Source organism: Crinia signifera, chromosome 12, assembly GCF_055691185.1.
Source record: "Crinia signifera chromosome 12, ASM5569118v1, whole genome shotgun sequence".
In the NCBI taxonomy this organism is placed as follows: domain Eukaryota; kingdom Metazoa; phylum Chordata; class Amphibia; order Anura; family Myobatrachidae; genus Crinia; species Crinia signifera.
In genome coordinates this window covers 27,853,912-27,873,392 of record NC_139228.1, presented here as the reverse complement: position 1 = coordinate 27,873,392, position 19,481 = coordinate 27,853,912, and the positions used below count along the sequence as shown (strand labels likewise).

The window sequence follows — 19,481 nt, the reverse complement described above, 5'->3', positions numbered from 1 at the left end:
TTTGGGGCATGTCGTGCTTTAAACACATAAGTGATCAGCCATTTATCAGTTACAGTGGCCAAGTGTGCCATTATCATGATAGGGTTGCCGCCTTGTCATATTTTGATTCCCACAAGGGCCCCCACTTAATACACCATCAGAGCCCCCACACATGCCCCTGTAAATGCCAGGGCATATCATGGGACATGCATGATATTTCTGAATGATCTTTCTGATAAATGCTACACACATAAGGAATCTTTAAAGTGCTCATACACATTGCATCCAGTTAATTCCTTTAATTAGGATTCCCAGCCCTTTCTAATTCCCAGCATTTACCTTAACGGAAAAGAATTCGGGCATACTGTACGTGACCAGGGACCCCATGGCACCAATGCATGCAACAATGGACCGCGGCTCCTGAGCAGCAGCGGAGGAGGGAGAATACAAGACATGTGTAGGCTATTTTCAACAGGCTGTGGGGCAGACTAGGGATGGCCATCAACCATCGATGATTCAAAATCATTGATGGTTTATGACCGATGTAGAATAGTTTTTCCGTCAATGGGAGAGAACCAGATGATTTTCCTCCATCGATGTCAAACGATATCCGAATCATTATTTTTCTTAGCCAAGGAGTCGGGACATGGAGTATAGCTCCGCCCCACACAACAGAAAGCCCTGCCCCCATGTTCTGATTGGCCCAGTAAGTCAAATAAAAGGGATGGCCATTGGTAGTTACATCCATTGATGGTCATACATCACATAGTATGCCCGGTGCAACCATCGATGGCAATAGCATCAATGGCCATCCCTAAGGCAGACGAGGGCTCGCCGGTGGGGCATACTGTAACAGTGAAGTGTTGCTGGAAGGAAGGGGTGGAGGCGAGGGGGGAATTACAGACATTGGTGGGTCAAACACGTCATTGTAACCACGCCCCCCTGCTATATAATTGCTATGATTTTCAGCATTGTCCAGCCAGGATGATGGCCGCTCAGACTTCCCACTTTACACACTCGATTTTCCAGAGCTTTCCGGTGAATAAAAAGTAGGCAAGTTTAAATAAAGTACCAATCAGCTTCTATCATTTATCAAACACAGCCTTTAAAATGACAGAAGCTGATAGGTCGGTACTTTATCTCTCTCCAAGGTTTGATACATCTTCCCTAGGGTGGGATGTACTTAAACCAAAATGCAAACAAGACAAGACAACAGCAGTTTTTGGCCACATTTTCCGTATGTACTATGCTCTGTTATATTTTCCGGAACTTGGACCAATAAGGCAACGTATATATATGTATATATTTACGATGTTGCTTCCGAGAAGCTTATGGACTTCTTCGCGCATTGTGCACAGAGAGGGACCCAATCAAATCCTTCCCAGTGTCCCACATGGCTCACGGATGTTCTGGCCGGTGACTACATGCAAGGGACAGCTCTTTTGGAAAAACTGCAATTCTACCTACACACCTCCATTATCAGCAAGTGATGGAATATGTTACATGTGAATTGTGATGCTTGATACACCCTTCCCCCGGTCTGATGATTAGTAAATTGATTCGGCTAGCCTGGATGAAGCCGGGGGGGGGGGGGGGGGGGCGGGGGGCCCCTGCGTTCCCTAGGGAATGCAGGCAGGGAACCCCCTGCCCTACTCTTAGCATGCCACCCCCTGCCCTCCTCTTAGCGTGCGAAAGCCTTGGTGGGTGTGATACTTATATATGTGCAGACCCCCCACCATAGGACACGGGGACGAATGGGATTGAATCGGCCCCACTGCTGCCTTATTGGTTTACAATGAGCCCAACATCCTCCCGGCTATACTGTACTTACCCTGCATTCAGATGCACAGATATAAGAGCGCTGATGTGTTTAAAAGTGCTGCCCCCTCAATGATTAACTCGAGCTGTAGACTGTAATAAGGGGCATTTGTAGGAAAGTGGAGATTATGTACAGTAATAATATCAAGTGGATCACAAAGATGCGCAGTAGCATTGAGCACGCCACCAGATGGGTGCTCATTAGTATAACTTGCACTAGACAGTAATACTGCGCCTGCTTGTTATGACTTACAGTACATCAATGACACGGATTTACAACAGCAAAATAAATGGGAAATAATACTGCAGCCCCTTCTATATATATATATATATATATATATATATATATATATATATATATATATATATATATATATATATATATATATATACATAGGCGAATCTAGAATTATGGTAATGGGTGGTCCCAGATCTAGACATAATAGCAGGGGGACCTTTGCGCGGCGTAGCCGCGCGTCAAAAAGGGGGCGTGGCATCATGGAAAGGAGGCGTGGCATCACAAAAAGGGGTGTGGTATTACACTTTAGACCATACACAGTAATGCCCTTTACACATTTTAGCAAACTCCGTAATACCCATTACACATAAAGCCACACGCCATAGTGCCCATTACACATTGTGCCACACATCATGATGCCCATTACATACTATATAACAAACCGTAATGCCCATTACATATTTGCCACATAAGTGCTGCTTGCCTACGTGCTCATTGCTAGGGGGTTCTTTATTGATGGCACCATAGTACCCATTACACATGATGCCGCACACCATAGTACCCATTACACATGATGCGTCACACCATAGTACCCATTACACATGATGCCGCACACCATAGTACCCATTACACATGATGCCTCACACCATAGTACCCATTACACATGATGCCGCACCCCATAGTACCCATTACACATGATGCTGCACACATAATGCCGCTTACACATGATGCTGCACACCTTAATGCCCCTTACACATTAAGCCACACATTATGCGTAATGCCCCCACATACCGCCACTTGTAGCGTCCCTTAAGCAATGCCCCCAAAAGTGCCACTTACTGTAAATTTTTATATGAGCCTTCGCTGCTGCTGCAGGGAGAGATGGAGAGTGGTGCAGCTGCTTCTATGGGGAGAGGAGCAGAGCGCAGCACAGAGCACGCTCCCACTCCCTTCCTGGTGTCCCCTCTAGCCGAGTGGACATTTGAAATATTGTGTTGTGCGTGACGTCGGGGAAGCACGCCGGGCGCCGGCACCACATGATTAAAGGGGGGCGGGCTGAGGTGAAAGCAGGGAGAAGAATTGGAGCGGAAGCTGCAGGGGTGACAGTCATTGACAGCTGGGCAGAGAGAAGGGGGCTGCCCGGCTGTATTCAGAGCACTGCAGGTCACGGCTGTTTGAAATAATACCCCATTCACAACAGAAAATGCAGGGATTAACCTGGGAATATGGTCCCAGGATCATGCAGGGACTTTCCCAGGCTGACCCCTTATACACCAGCCTAGTCCCTGCATTTTCTGGTGTGAGGGGGAGAGACAACCACTCCCCTCTCCCTACTCCCCTTTAACCAACCAGCTATATCTTCGGAACCAACTGACCCATTTACATGAGACCAGTATCATATTGAAGAACTTTTGAGTTGGCTTAGAATGATTTTGGTCCCGTGAAACTGGGCTGTTTGGTTCCAGAGAAATCTGCCCCCAAAGAACATAAACATGAAATTACATTTAAGAAATGAAGAAAACGGTTTAACCTCAATATCCCTGGAACCAATTAACCAATATGGATCCAGCCTGGTATCAGATCGAAGGCGCAGCGATTTGGGTTCGACTGAGATCAACCTCGAGTGTCAGTGATGCCGAAGGGGGAACTGGCAGCCGTTGAACTGGGTGGGGGTCGGAATTAGCGGGTCCCATGTTATCCTATAGGGAAAATGGTCCAGCTTTGCCTGGCAGTATCTCCGGTTCCCAGGGGGCTAGGGACACGGGGCTGGGCTCGTTGGAAAGCCCTATCCCTCAGCTACAAAATGGGCTAATGGGTGGTCCTGTGCACCCCCGGACCATCCCCTAGATTCGCCTATGTATATATATATATATATATATATATATATATATAGATAGATATATAGCACTAACTGTGATCTTATTAAGAGGAGCGCTGTAAACCCAGCAGTCCAGGAAGCGGTTGCTGATTGCAATGTACAGGACCCGGCGGCTGGGTGACTTCACCTCCGGGCCGACAGCTGACCGACTGTATGTGATGGATAAAGCCACGTGAGTCATTCAGCTACAGACAGCGTTTGTTTACAAGGGTTGTTGTAGGGTAAACTGAGTCAGTGTTTTAGCCTGCCCCACTATTAAGCACCGATGTGTTAAGTCTTTGTAGAATAAAATGGTATGAAAAGACCTAACAAATATACCTGGAAGCAGAGGCATCACCGGGTGTGGTGAAATCTGGTGCACTGTCACCTCTGCAGGAGCAGGAAAAGGGGGTAGGGCCTATTGCCAATGGGGCAATGTATCGCATGCAATGCCATTCACTGCCCCAGGGTACTGCATTATCCTTGTGGCAGCCACGGCGTTCTCCAGATCCAATGCACAAAGGGCCGAGCAGCAGAATCAGAAGTGACACACGATATGACACTTTTCATACAAAAATACATAATAAGCCTACTGCTTAGAACAGGCCTGGTCAACCTGCGGTTCTCCAACTGTTTTGCGAAACTACAAGTTCCAGCATTCTCTGATCAGTGGGAGGGTATGCTGGGACTATTTGAGCCGGGAAATCTAAAGGATCTTTGTCTAGAAGGTTATTTGGTTTTGTAGCTGTAGGATGGCAGCTCACAACCCTCTAACATTCTCCTATGTAAGGTGCAACCTCATATATAAGAAACTGTTAATAAATACATAATAATTTGTATAAGCTTTGGCATTACAAGGGGGGGGGGGCACACGGCACACACCTGGGTGTCACCAAATTGTCGTTTCAGGGCCGGGTTCTGCAGTGTGGCATTATCCTGCAGATCCAAGCTCTCTGGGATGCCAGAAAAACCCCAGGAGTAATGTCAATGGAGAACTTGCCATGCCTCCAGAGTGATGTCAACATGGGTTCCCCATGAGACTATGACCAATTTCTGGGGACAGGTGGCGGCCTAATGGCTGCACAGTGTGTCATTGCCCCTGATGCCACCACCGTTCATATGAATAGTATTCAGGCTTATGCAGTATTCAGGCAGCGTTTGATTTGGTTTTTCTGTATCCATTTAAGCGGTGGTATAAATCTATCTCACACTTCCATTGTAACCGTCAACTGAAGCCGGCACTGCAGTTCATGAACGATGAGGTCTACGGCATCTCTCTCCGTCCTTCCCTCTCCGCTCCCAGCACTCAGCGGATGGCTGCAGTGTGATAGAGCTATTTCTTGATAGAACTTGTTCTAATGAGAGAGTCTCCCAGGCTGCATAAATCTTGTGATTTCGGGGGTTTGATGAAGTGTCCTGTCTCCAAATGCTGAAAAGAGCAAGGTGCATATATGTCTTCTGAGAGCGAGAGATGCTTCCTAACAAAACAAGCCACTTTATTTCCCTGCAGTTCGCCGGGGATGGCCTGTAATTTACTGACAGAACAGCCATCTGCCTACTGTATCTCTAGGGCTAATTAATACCCATTGTTACACTGGTTAGATTTGTCATCACCGAGCTCAGAGTCTGAGGTAGGCTGTGGCCGAGGAATTATTGACGCACTACAATTACCAGGATTCACAGCTACAGCAGCAGCTACAGCAGTCGTAGCAGTGGCAGAACTCTGGGAGGCAATGGAGTCATCTGCCTCCAGGCTCCTGCTCCCAAGGGGGCACCTTTCCTCCCCTGCTAAATCCGTTAATTGAAAACCGTTAATATGGCTTTTGTAGCTGAGTTCTGAAATATATGTGTTCTCTCTCTCTCTCTAAATATATATAGCTACACATACATATAGTGTGTGTGTGTGTGTGTGTGTGTGTGTGTGTGTGCCAATATATATATTGCCTCCGGACAAACTTACGCCACTGAGTCGTAGGTATCACACCGTAGTGTTAGTTTTGCCAGAAACAATATGCACATCAACAACCATGCATGCACACGCCTAAAGAATGTTCCAAACAGAGAAAGATGTTTTCCTACAGCTATTGTTCTCTGTTAGCAGGCAGAAATGTCCCCTCTGTACAGTCCGTCAATACTTAAAGGTCCGTCCTTACATACTAAGTTCAATTTGACTAAGGTATTGGGGAAAATGTACCTTTGAGAGTGAGACAGTGGAGAGTGATAAAGATCCTGTCGCTTTTTAAACAGCTCCTGTAACATGGTAATTAGGAGACAATTGGTTGGTACTTTATCTCTCTCCATATTACCACTTTAGTACATCTCCCCCTTTGTGAATCAATACACCCTTAATTAGTAGCTATGTACACGATATGATCATACCCAATGGTCAGAGTGGGAAATTTAAAGTGGGGGTTTGGCATCCTAGGACATACTATAGCACATACTGGAAAAGGGGGTGTGGTCACTCAAAAGGGGCGTTACCTTAAGATGCAGGGATGGCATCTGACCCGATGATGACACATTTACATATGAAATCGCTGCAAAGATCTAAGCCTTTGAAAATGGTATTCAATATTGAAGCCATTACAAATACAAATATACATAATGATAATAATACCATTTATGAAAACCATCGCAACAATATTGTCCCTAACAAATTACATTGCAGGCAATTTGTTTCTTGTATCACAAGAGGAAATTTGTTTGTGTCCACCTTTCCTACATGCGCAAAGATTTACAGTATTGCATGTATCTGTCTATAGTTACTGTATGTTCACTGTGCAAACCGCTGTCCAGGGTGCTGAACTCGGCACCCAGCCTTTCCTAGGCCAAGAAAAACTTTGATGCTCCATCAAAGATAACGATTTTAGTATTTTGTACTTTCTCCTGAATTTTGTGTCTTATTTGCATCGTAGCCGCACACAAAGGGCCTGTTTTAGAGAAGTACCACAACCCGATTCTTTGCAAGTCGTGCGATTGTCTGCATGTACTGTATCTATATCGCACTACGCATATGCTACAGAGAATTGCCCCAATCCACTGATTTGCAGCGAATACTGGGCCTTTGTACGCAGCTGCTGTGATTTGCAAGGCACAGATACAGGCATCTTCCATATTTGCATATTTTTGCGCAGCAGCTAGATATAAATTTCCGTACATCGCTAAATCAAGAGCAAAGTCACTTAGGGGCAGATTTATTAAGCTTGGAGAAGAGATAAACTGGAGATAAAGCGGAGAAAAGGTAAAAGGAGATAACGCACCAGCCAATCAGCTGTGTTTGAAAAAGACAGTTGGGAGTTGATTGGCTGGTGCATGTGTAACGGTAGCAATGGGGGTTCCAGAGGAGCGTCTGCAACACAGATGAAAATTCAAATAGGGGACAAACACCAAATGCCAGTGAGTCAGTTTGGCATGGCAGTTGTTGTGCCTCCCCTATTTGAATTTTGGACTGTGCTACAGCTCACCCTCTGGAGAATCCACTGGTCCTTCATATTTTTAACCCAGGTCAGCCTCTCAGTTGCACACAGCACCTGCAGGAAATGCCAGCTCAGGTGCCCAGGGTACCCATGCAATGTATTTTTGTTTCATTAATGATGCAAATAAGATATGTGGCGCATCACTACATCCACGGTGTGCCAAATAGGCAAGGGTTTTGTAGCACTTTACAACGCAAAGCAGGAAAAAAAATTGTGTCCCCCACTGAATGCTAAGAGGAAAAAATAAATCACAAATTTTGAGGCATCATTACTCAACAACCTGACCAAATATTACAATACCTTGACCTTATTGCACAACTACATCAAGCAACCTACCGAATGGCAATGGAACCATCAAAATCAGTGTTGTCATATAGCACATGCAGTGAGCAGGATGTGCTATATACAATAATGACATCACAGGGAGGAACATCAGTTAAGCATTGCAACTGCAGAAAAGGGACAGATGATGTCATTGTCTTTCATTTGCCTATGACCTTAGGAAGGTTATGCATAAGTCCAGCCTGGAATTCTATATCCTATACACTCTCACACAGCCCTGTGCGTGACACCTTTAACCTCCCTGCTAAGTTTCCCCAAAAGTTCTAGCTGCTGAATTGCAGGCATAAATACCCATCCTCAGTTATACAGATGGAAATGGATATATATATATATATATATATTTTTACTCTGCTAGATGAAGGATGTGTCGGAGATTGTCACTTTATAACCATTTACAGCGGCCTGTAAATTACAGTTCATTTTGTGCAGCTCCGAACGGGCTGATACGAAATCATTAACGAGAAATAACACAATAAATTGCAGTTCTATTGATAAGATGCCTGCGTGCTGCAAAGAGACCTTTGTGATATTTTCCAATGTATAGCATTGATGTGCAGGTTTATTACTTATTGCCGGTGCTGTTCCATTAGAGAATCGCTTATGCATGCATAATAAAAGTTTGGTGTGTTCAGGGGTTTTGCTAAAGCAGCATTTGCTGGGAAGAAATCTTTCCTAACAAAATCCTTTCTGATCTTCCCCCGAACGTACAAAAAAAAAATTAACACTCACGTAATTTATCGAATGGTAAGTTAATGGCAAAATAAGATGCTTACATGAAACAGCGTAGACATATATTAAGCTGGCAGTCACTTTCACTTCGTACAGAACACATTTGTCTATCTATTTAACAAGCCTCTGCTGTTTGGACGGACATTCGTCCTTTTAAAGATGAATTTACCTCCATTAAATCTTGCTCTTTCTCTCTGTTCCTCCAGCTCATCCTCCCCTTGTTCCCTTTCAGAGACGGACAGGTGGATTTGGCTGGTGATATATTATTCCTACTCCTACAGGTGGAGGCATTGCTTGCAAGCACTGAAAAAGAGATAGAAGTAATGAGTAAAAGGTTGGGTACGTCAATGGGGACCATTTGGGAACAAGCAATGGAAGCTGTAATGATTCGGTGTTATCCCATAAGTAAATGATTTACAGTAACAAACAACAGGATCTCTGACACCAATAAAAAAAACCTTAAAAATTATAAATAAATAAAATACATTTTTTATGCAAATAATAAAAAACATGTAATCATAAGGCAGAACTGCAAAGCAATCCATATATCTGGCGTCATATAAAGTAACATAAAATATTAATATCACATTCAAAATTTATGGTTCTAGGTTATTATTATCTAAACAAAGCTCTTTCTATTCAAAATGAACAAATTGAACTATTCTGTACCTCCACAGGAATTGCCATAGAAAAAATGTGCACCCTGTATATGAAGAATATGTGAAGAATTGAGGTTAAAGCAGTATTTGTCAGCAATGAAGCAATGTCGGGAATGTTATGGACTAAAAAGTACAAGCATATAGTAGAAAAGTGGTAATCATGTAGAACAGTGGTCATGGAACAGGGGTAAATGACCCCAAATGGGGTAAAAATGAAATTTCTGGGGCTAATGGACAGTCATGTTGCCGAGACACAGCCAGGCTTGCAAATTAATCTATATTTCATTGCATAAAGAATGTATATATAGATTATATATGCATGCCCGGCTGTGTGTGTGACAGTACTGTAGAGTACAAAAACCTGACGCAGTGCAGTACATCAGGCCCTTGTGTATACTACGCTTCCCCGCGTGACGCCACAGACCCCGCCTCCAAGTCCGCCCGCTTCTTCAGTAGAGTTGACTATTTTTTGCGCCATCTTGTCAGCACGCAGTCTGTACTGCAGCTGCAGCGCCGAGTTTCTTTGCCTTTTTATAGGCTTCTGTCACGGTATACCAATCTCTAGTTTAGGGTAAAACATTGCACAGACTGTCACTACTGTATGTCATCTTGTAATGCTGCCACTAATAGCTGCCTGGACGTCACATTATCAATGGCTATACCACACACACAGCCTGGCAGCCATTGATGATGATGATGATGATAACCATGTATGGCTGTGGGCGGTACAAATTTTGTACCACACACAGTCATACATGGTAATCATCATTATTATCATCATCATCAATGGCTGCCAGGCTGTGTACCGTACTAGCAGGATATATCATCAATTTCTGGGGGTACAGTGTGTATTACAATTATATGATTTCCTTCCTTTCAAATCAAGGGGGTAACATCGGCGAAAAGTTCCCTGACCCCTGCTGTAGAATGACTCAATAAGGTCCTCTGTCTCTCACCAGTTCCTCCTTAGTGCCTTTACCCATTGACGTCTTACGGAACAGGTAACAGTGATGTAGCAAAATTATTTTGCGGGCCCCTAGTCTCTGATGGGCTCCTAGGCTTCGTCCTAGTTAGACTAATGGATTATACAGCCCTGAGAATATCTCTAAATCATTTGTAAGAGTAAAATCAAGAGTTAATATCTGTGTACAATGATATCTACTTATGAAGGCTGCTGTTGCAGTTGACAGTTTGTCCAAACAGAGGCTTGAATGTCCAGTCAACCAATCAACTATTGGCACACAGCACCGGAGATGTAATACTGGGAATTCCTTTGTAGATAAAAAAAAGGATAATGCTGTAGCTCTGGTTAATAAAGGTGAAATCAATATAATCATATAGGAAACATAATACATCACAGAACTACTTTACATAATCCATTTTTATATTTAAAAAAAACACCACTGTATATTTGTAGCTACTGAAGTAGCCACATTACCTGTGTCCTTCATAAATGCCAAGGAAATCATAACTCAACCATATCTATATAACATTAATGTTGTATGCATTTGTGCAGAAAACCATTCATTGTTCTGTTGACATTATACAGTATTATTCTTCTGTTATGTTATAGATGAACAAAAACTACTTATAGAATAAATTGATATGTTACTAAATACTAAATGGTATTACAACTGCCATAAAACTGGAGTTTTATCTCCTTCCTGATTATCACATGTAAAGGGGGGGTTCGAGAAATCGGTTACAAAATAAGGAAATCATTTTAAAATGGTCAGCTCACGGGTCTAGGGCTTCTACTTATGAATTTGCCAAAATGTTAAACCTCTCCCAGTTGGCAGAACCTCTCTAGGAACTCATGTTCAATTTAAATAAATCAAATTTTCTCTTTGTCAATCAGATCTTTATTCAATAAGCATTGTGACTTTTTTTGTGATCCTAAATTATATTTTAGAATGTTCTGTATTGCATTCTTAAATAATTACAGTGCTAGATAGTGAAGGCTTATTTTTGTATAACAATTTTGATTACACTACCTCTGTCCAATAAGGTTATGAGGGTGATTTGAAAAAAAAAAAAAAATAGGCTGGGAGTCACTTAGAGAGTTGCATAATAAAAGAGAGCGTAGGTGTTTGCCAGGCAGTACACCCTAGAGCAGATGAAACATAGTGGGCCAGGTTAAATATTTGCCTGTAGCGGTATAGAGGACTCCAGAACCCAGAATTCGAAGCCTTGCTGAGTCTTAACCTATATCAAGTAAAGGAATAGAGCAAATCCGGCATAATGAAGCAGGGGAAAGATCTCTCAGTGCAGCTTGTTGTTAAGTGTTGTTGAGTGTAAATATTCATTGTGGGGGATCTATAAATATTTATTGCAGAGAAATGGAAAGTTTATTAGGAGACTGATGAAATTATTGTTATGAAATGGTTGTGTGTGTGCTAAGAGTATCATTTACATTGTAATGCTGCTAATGTTTTATTGCTGCATGAATCATTGATCATGAACGAAGTTGTGCTATATGTCCTCATTATGAATGAGTGATGTGTAAATAAGGGAACCTCCTCCGGTGAGTGCATCTAGAGTGGTGGTGGTGGTGGAGCCAGAGCATTTAAATATTCATTCCTATGATCCAGGGCCGTCTTAACATTAGGAAGGGCCCCTGGGCAACCTACAGATGGCGCCGGCCTTATTATTGCCGCCTGGACGCCATGGCGGAGGTTCTGGCGCATCGATATTTTTATGGCGCTGGCGTCCGCCAAGCGACATGGTTGCTCGCCATGTAATACAATCTGCCACCACTGGGTGGCTAATGCTCCATCAAGATACAGTCGGAGTGATTCCTCCATTCGCCGTATTACTATACTGTATGAGAAGCTCGTGCGCGATTAGACGCTCATGCACGATGAGGTGCTCGTGGGAAATGATAAAGTACAGTACAGTACAGTAAAGTAAATTAAAATGAGACACTAGTGAACGTACAATACAGTACAAGTGAGCAAATGGAGGAGGCGCTGAAGTCAAAGTGCCTCCTGCCTTTCCAGAGTTGGACGGTATCGACTTGCGCTAAAATAAAGTACAGTACTACAGTACATGACAGCACTAATCTATGAAAGGACAAACTCAGACAATCCATGAAAGAACTACAGGTATCAGACGCTGGCGGGCCGTCCTCGGGGTTCTCGCAAGGGGGGCGTCTCAGAGGCTGCAGGGGTACTGGTTTTGCCATCACATCCTGCCACGGATTACATGACAGTACAGTAGTCTAGTGGTTAGCTGCGCGGCAAACCAAGCAGGAGGCCCGAGTTCGATTACGGAGGGGAGGGGGTTGTAAGATAATTTTGATGTTTATTTATTTATTTATTTATTCATTTATTCATTCATTTATTTATTTATTTATTTATTTATTTATTTATAAATGCACAGTAATCAATAAAGCTAGCGTAGACCACTAAATGTGTACTGAAGGATTCACAAGCCGAGTCCTGACAGACCAGACTTCACGGAGGTTCAGGCGCATCTGCGTCCGAATCTAGATAGTACACTCGGGAGATTTAGCCGCTAATGCGACTGAACCTCCGCGAGGACCAAGAGTTACAGTATGAGTTGAAGCGTCCAGTGCGAGGTTTGCCGGGGGTGACTGGTTTAAGAAAGCCCTATTTCACACGCTGCAATACTGTATTGTCTCTTGCAAGGAGTAATGAAGTCAAGCGCCTCCTCCCCTCCCCCCAGGGGTGGAGGGGGTCGGCTAATACAGGTCATTACACTTCAACATCTCCTGCAGAGCAAAGAATCCACGAAGGGGCGGGCCGTGCCGTCCTCGGGGTTCTCGCCAGGGGGGCGTCTCAGAGGCTGCAGGGGTACTGGTTTTGCCATCACAACTGCTGCTCCTCCTCCTCCTGCCACGGTTTACATGACCGTGCAGTAGTCTAGTGGTTAGCTGCGCGGCAATCCAAGCAGGAGGCCCGAGTTCGATTACGGAGGGGAGGGGGTTGTAAGATAATTTTGATGTTTATTTATTTATTCATTCATTCATTTATTTATTTATAAATGCACAGTAATCAATAAAGCTAGCGTAGACCACTAAATGTGTACTGAAGGATTCACAAGCCGAGTCCTGACAGACCAGACTTCACGGAGGTTCAGGCGCATCTGCGTCCGAATCTAGATAGTACACTCGGGAGATTTAGCCGCTAATGCGACTGAACCTCCGCGAGGACCAAGAGTTACAGTATGAGTTGAAGCGTCCAGTGCGAGGTTTGCCGGGGGTGACTGGTTTAAGAAAGCCCTATTTCACACGCTGCAATACTGTATTGTCTCTTGCAAGGAGTAATGAAGTCAAGCGCCTCCTCCCCTCCCCCCAGGGGTGGAGGGGGTCGGCTAATACAGGTCATTACACTTCAACATCTCCTGCAGAGCAAAGAATCCACGAAGGGGCGGGCCGTGCCGTCCTCGGGGTTCTCGCCAGGGGGGCGTCTCAGAGGCTGCAGGGGTACTGGTTTTGCCATCACAACTGCTGCTCCTCCTCCTCCTGCCACGGTTTACATGACCGTGCAGTAGTCTAGTGGTTAGCTGCGCGGCAATCCAAGCAGGAGGCCCGAGTTCGATTACGGAGGGGAGGGGGTTGTAAGATAATTTTGATGTTTATTTATTTATTCATTCATTCATTTATTTATTTATAAATGCACAGTAATCAATAAAGCTAGCGTAGACCACTAAATGTGTACTGAAGGATTCACAAGCCGAGTCCTGACAGACCAGACTTCACGGAGGTTCAGGCGCATCTGCGTCCGAATCTAGATAGTACACTCGGGAGATTTAGCCGCTAATGCGACTGAACCTCCGCGAGGACCAAGAGTTACAGTATGAGTTGAAGCGTCCAGTGCGAGGTTTGCCGGGGGTGACTGGTTTAAGAAAGCCCTATTTCACACGCTGCAATACTGTATTGTCTCTTGCAAGGAGTAATGAAGTCAAGCGCCTCCTCCCCTCCCCCCAGGGGTGGAGGGGGTCGGCTAATACAGGTCATTACACTTCAACATCTCCTGCAGAGCAAAGAATCCACGAAGGGGCGGGCCGTGCCAGACGTGCTTCCAGAGCTGGCGGGCCATCCTCAGGGTTTTTTCTATTGGAATACAGTGTGTACAGTATTTTGTAGAATGATATTTAATAAAACTATACAGTACAGTATGTCCTAGCGATTTAGTATCTCCAAACTCTTTTAAATAAAGTTTTGGGCGCATGATGAAAGTCATGTGTCTAGGACCCCCGCGCCGAAATTTTGCGTCACCTGTGCTTTATTGTACTGTATGCTGTGCACCACTGCATTGTACAGTACAATGGCGGAGCGCAGAGAGGGCCCGTACAGCACCCGGGAGCTGAGGCACCTTGTGCGCTGGAGAGACAGGACTCTCTCCAGCAACAAGGAGAAAATGAAGGCCTACAGAAAGACCCGCAGGGCTATCCTTAGGGACACTGGCCGTCAGCGGTCTATCCGCTCCTTAGAGCGGCGCTGGAGTGACCTGGTCAGGAGGGATCCTGAGAGACTTCAGGCCATCAGGCGCTGTAAGCACAGTACTGTACCGAGGGGGGTACAGGGAGGGGGGGTTGGCGGCTCTAGAGAGCACCGTCGATATGGTCTGTGTGGGCCCTGGGCAGCAGACCATATCAACGGCGCACTTTCACAGTACGGGATGCGGTCATAATGTCGAATGACATAATGTCGAATGTCAAAATGTCGACACCACAATGTCAAATGTGTAAAAATGCCCTAAGCATCGCGAGCGAAGCGAGCGATGCGAGGGTCCGATTCACTATGTCAATAGTGTCCATGTCGACACTGTTGACATTTCGGGCCAAAAAAAACCCAAAAGAGCAATTCGACATAACCCCAGTCAACATTATGGCAGTCGACATTTTTGAAATGTCGACATTAACCCATGTCGACATTTTTACACATTTGACATTGTGGTGTCGACATTTTGACATTCGACATTATGTCATTCGACATTTCAATCCACACCCTACAGTACATGTACTGTACAGTACACCATAAACAATTGGGGCTGTGTGTGAATAGGGATCAACAATGCGGTGTACTGTAGGAAGGAAGAGGAGGATGAGGTGGAGCAGCAGGAGGACCAGGAGCCAGGCAGTGAGTACAGTGGTCCGGTGGAGGGGGTGCTTTGTGGGATGCGGACATAGGCGTGCGCAGCCCGTTTTATTAGGGGGTGCACCATTGGAGGGGGCGTGTCCATCACTATCTACTGGGCGTGTTCATCATCTCCTATTATTACACATAATGAAACACACTAGATATAATGTCACGCACAATAATGCCCATCACACATGCCACACACCGTAATGCCCATTACACATTATGTTAGGGCTTAAAAAAAAATATTATTAAAACAGGGACAATAGGGACTGTGCACGTCGAAGGCGCGCGCCAAAAATTAACACATACTTACATGCATATTACACATCACACAGCCATTACTGTACATAGTATACCACATTCCATAATGCCCATTACACGTTGTACGTGTAATTCCCATTACATGTTACGCCTCACACCATGATGCCCATTACACGTTACGCCTCAGACTGTGATGGCCATTACAGATTATGCCATGGGGGGGGATGTGAAATGTTCTTTGCCAGAAGTCACATGCTCCCTGGGAAGGGGGTGGTTAAATGCTCATTGACAAGGGGAGTTTCATGCTCATTGCTGGGGGTGCGCATTGCACACCAGTGCTCCCGTGAATCCGCACTTACGGGTAGCGCTGTGCACTCTTCTTATAAGATGCCCACCGGAGCCGCAGCCTCCTTCCCTTTTGAGCCGCTGGCCGGATGCTGCACGCCGCACACTGAAGCTACTTTACCTGTCAGCGGCAGGCAGCATCTGGTCAGCCGCTCAAAAGGGAAGGAGGCTGTAGCGGGCACGGGACACTTGTACCCCAAGTGCCCAGGGGCAAATGCCCGCCCGCACACATAGTGTACACACACACACACACACACATACAAACAAACAAAAAAAAACGGTTTAACCTCAATATCCCTGGAATCAAATAATCCATATGGATCCGCCTGGTATCAGATTGAAGGCCCAGCGATTTGGGTTCGACTGAAATCAACCTCGAGCTTCAGTGATGCCGAAGGGGGAATTGGCAGCCATTGAACTGGGTGGGGGTCGGAATTAGCGGGTCCCATGTTATCCTATAGGGAAAACGTTCCAGCTTTGCCTGGCAGTATCTCCGGTTCCCAGGGGGCTAGAGACACGGGGCTGGGCTCGTTGGAAAGCCCCATCCCTCAGCTATGATTAGGAGGTGCCTGTGCACCCCCGGCACCCCCCTTGCGCACGCCTATGGATGCGGAGGTGGGGGTTGGCTGTTGAAGTGGTTGGAAGTGCAGGTGGTTCTGGAGGAACTGAAGATGCCGTTCAGCGAAGGCATTCACTTTGGGGTGCACTGCATTGAGTGTCACGCAGCCTTTGGGCCTTTGCTGGTTGTACAGTACATATGTACACATCCCAGCATGCCACTTTTTGTATACAGTACAGTATGATGGATTGTTAAAACTGTGGCATGGCATGCTGGGTGGGATGTGTACAGTACTTCCACAACAATTGGAGGGCCATGACTTTGACACAACCGTTCTATGGAGTTCTAAAAGTAGAAGGGAATTTACTGTACAGTACAGTACGTTTACAATGTTTTTTTTTTTTTTTTTTAATGCAGCATTACTAGGCCACACCCGGGAAGAAGAGGCGGTTCCCCTCGACACCGAGGAGGAAGAGGAGGATGAGGTGGAGCAGCAGGAGGACCAGGAGCCAGGCAGTGAGTACAGTGGTCCGGTGGAGGGGGTGCTTTGTGGGATGCGGAGGTGGGGGTTGGCTGTTGAAGTGGTTGGAAGTGCAGGTGGTTCTGGAGGAACTGAAGATGCCGTTCAGCGAAGGCATTCACTTTGGGGTGCACTGCATTGAGTGTCACGCAGCCTTTGGGCCTTTGCTGGTTGTACAGTACATATGTACACATCCCAGCATGCCACTTTTTGTATACAGTACAGTATGATGGATTGTTAAAACTGTGGCATGGCATGCTGGGTGGGATGTGTACAGTACTTCCACAACAATTGGAGGGCCATGACTTTGACACAACCGTTCTATGGAGTTCTAAAAGTAGAAGGGAATTTACTGTACAGTACAGTACGTTTACAATGTTTTTTTTTTTTTTTTAATGCAGCATCACTAGGCCACACCCGGGAAGAAGAGGCGGTTCTCCTCGACACCGAGGAGGAAGAGGAGGATGAGGTGGAGCAGCAGGAGGACCAGGAGCCAGGCAGTGAGTACAGTGGTCCGGTGGAGGGGGTGCTTTGTGGGATGCGGAGGTGGGGGTTGGCTGTTGAAGTGGTTGGAAGTGCAGGTGGTTCTGGAGGAACTGAAGATGCCGTTCAGCGAAGGCATTCACTTTGGGGTGCACTGCATTGAGTGTCACGCAGCCTTTGGGCCTTTGCTGGTTGTACAGTACATATGTACACATCCCAGCATGCCACTTTTTGTATACAGTACAGTATGATGGATTGTTAAAACTGTGGCATGGCATGCTGGGTGGGATGTGTACAGTACTTCCACAACAATTGGAGGGCCATGACTTTGACACAACCGTTCTATGGAGTTCTAAAAGTAGAAGGGAATTTACTTTACAGTACAGTACGTTTACAATGTTTTTATTTTTTTTTATTTTTAATGCAGCATCACTAGGCCACACCCGGGTAGAAGAGGCGGTTCTCCTCGACACCGAGAAGGAACAGGAGGAGGAGGTGGAGCAGCAGGAGGACCAGGAGCCAGGCAGTGAGTACAGTGGTCCGGTGGAGGGGGTGCTTTGTGGGATGCGGAGGTGGGGGTTGGCTGTTGAAGTGGTTGGAAGTGCAGGTGGTTCTGGAGGAACTGAAGATGCCGTTCAGCGAAGGCATTCACTTTGGGGTGCACTGCATTGAGTGTCACGCAGCCTTTGGGCCTTTGCTGGTTGTACAGTACATATGTACACATCCCAGCATGCCACTTTTTGTATACAGTACAGTATGATGGATTGTTAAAACTGTGGCATGGCATGCTGGGTGGGATGTGTACAGTACTTCCACAACAATTGGAGGGCCATGACTTTGACACAACCGTTCTATGGAGTTCTAAAAGTAGAAGGGAATTTACTTTACAGTACAGTACGTTTACAATGTTTTTATTTTTTTTTATTTTTAATGCAGCATCACTAGGCCACACCCGGGTAGAAGAGGCGGTTCTCCTCGACACCGAGAAGGAACAGGAGGAGGAGGTGGAGCAGCAGGAGGACCAGGAGCCAGGCAGTGAGTACAGTGGTCCGGTGGAGGGGGTGCTTTGTGGGATGCGGAGGTGGGGGTCAGCTGTTGAAGTGGTTGGAAGTGCAGGTGGTTCTGGAGGAACTGACAATGCCTTTGGTGTAGGACTTCACTTTGGGGGGGCTCTGCGCTGGGTGTCACGCAGACTTTGGGCCTTGCCTGTTTGTACAGTACACTACTGTAGGTGGGTGGTGCCCGCTTGGAGATGGTGTGTAGACATTTCAATCTACACCATTAGGAGCCTGTCCCGCCAAGCCACCAGGGTGAGGAGCTCCCCTCTGCCAAAGGGCCTTGCCCTCCTGACTCTGCCAGTGTCCGACATACTGTACTGAACAGATACTAGCGATACAGATAATGGCGCCTACAGTACACTGCATTAGCGTGTGCGCCGTGCGTCCTATGCGCCGTGCGTGCTATGCGCCGTGCGTGCTATGCGCCGTGCGTCCTGTGCGGAACAGCGTCCCATTCTGTGCGCCCGCCGCTGAGTAGTGGGTACAGTAGTTTATCAGTAGTTTATCAGTAGTTTTTATATACTGTAATAAATTACTTATACAATATACTGTAAAATGTAATACTATACTGTAAATATAAATAATTATATTTTAATCACACAGTATATTGTCAATAATTATATCTTAGTTAAAACTGTAAAATTTGATACTATAATATTAAAGGTTTAACGCCGTAATCGAACACGGGTCTCCGGCGTGAAACACCATGCAGATAACCACTACACTACAGCCAAGAACTGTACAGTGTAATGACTACTATACTACCATGACTGATTCTACACCCAGCCTGTAGCTTAACAGTCAGGAGCTGACGGGGAAAGCAGGGCCTAGCGACGGGGAGCGGATACCGTCGTTGCTGCTCGAGCGTCTCATTAGCTCGAGCGTCTCATTAGCTCGAGCGTCCCGTTAGCTCGAGCGTCATGCGTAATGCTGCAAAACCATATTGTGACCAAGTTTCCAATATTGTGACCGCCTTTAGAACAATACTGTACTGTATACTGAGACGCATAGCGTCCGTGTCGTACAACCTTTAGAACTACAGTACGG

At 45.7% G+C, this 19,481-nt stretch overlaps 1 protein-coding gene and 1 long non-coding RNA gene across 2 annotated transcripts in view; one reads left to right on the top strand and one right to left on the bottom strand.

The window, feature by feature from the left end:
• Nucleotides 1-19,481, bottom strand: part of LOC146049518 (uncharacterized) — a 344,041-nt gene that overhangs the window by 98,224 nt on the left and 226,336 nt on the right. Inside the window, exon 4 of the mRNA XM_083166057.1 lies at nucleotides 8,610-8,743. Coding sequence (XP_083022183.1) covers nucleotides 8,610-8,743 — 134 coding nt within the window. The remainder of the gene's footprint in view (nucleotides 1-8,609; nucleotides 8,744-19,481) is intronic.
• On the top strand, nucleotides 16,796-18,405 carry LOC146049617 (uncharacterized). The gene is made up of 4 exons (XR_014466157.1): nucleotides 16,796-16,889; nucleotides 17,295-17,393; nucleotides 17,804-17,902; nucleotides 18,313-18,405. It is a non-coding gene; the product is annotated as an uncharacterized LOC146049617 (long non-coding RNA).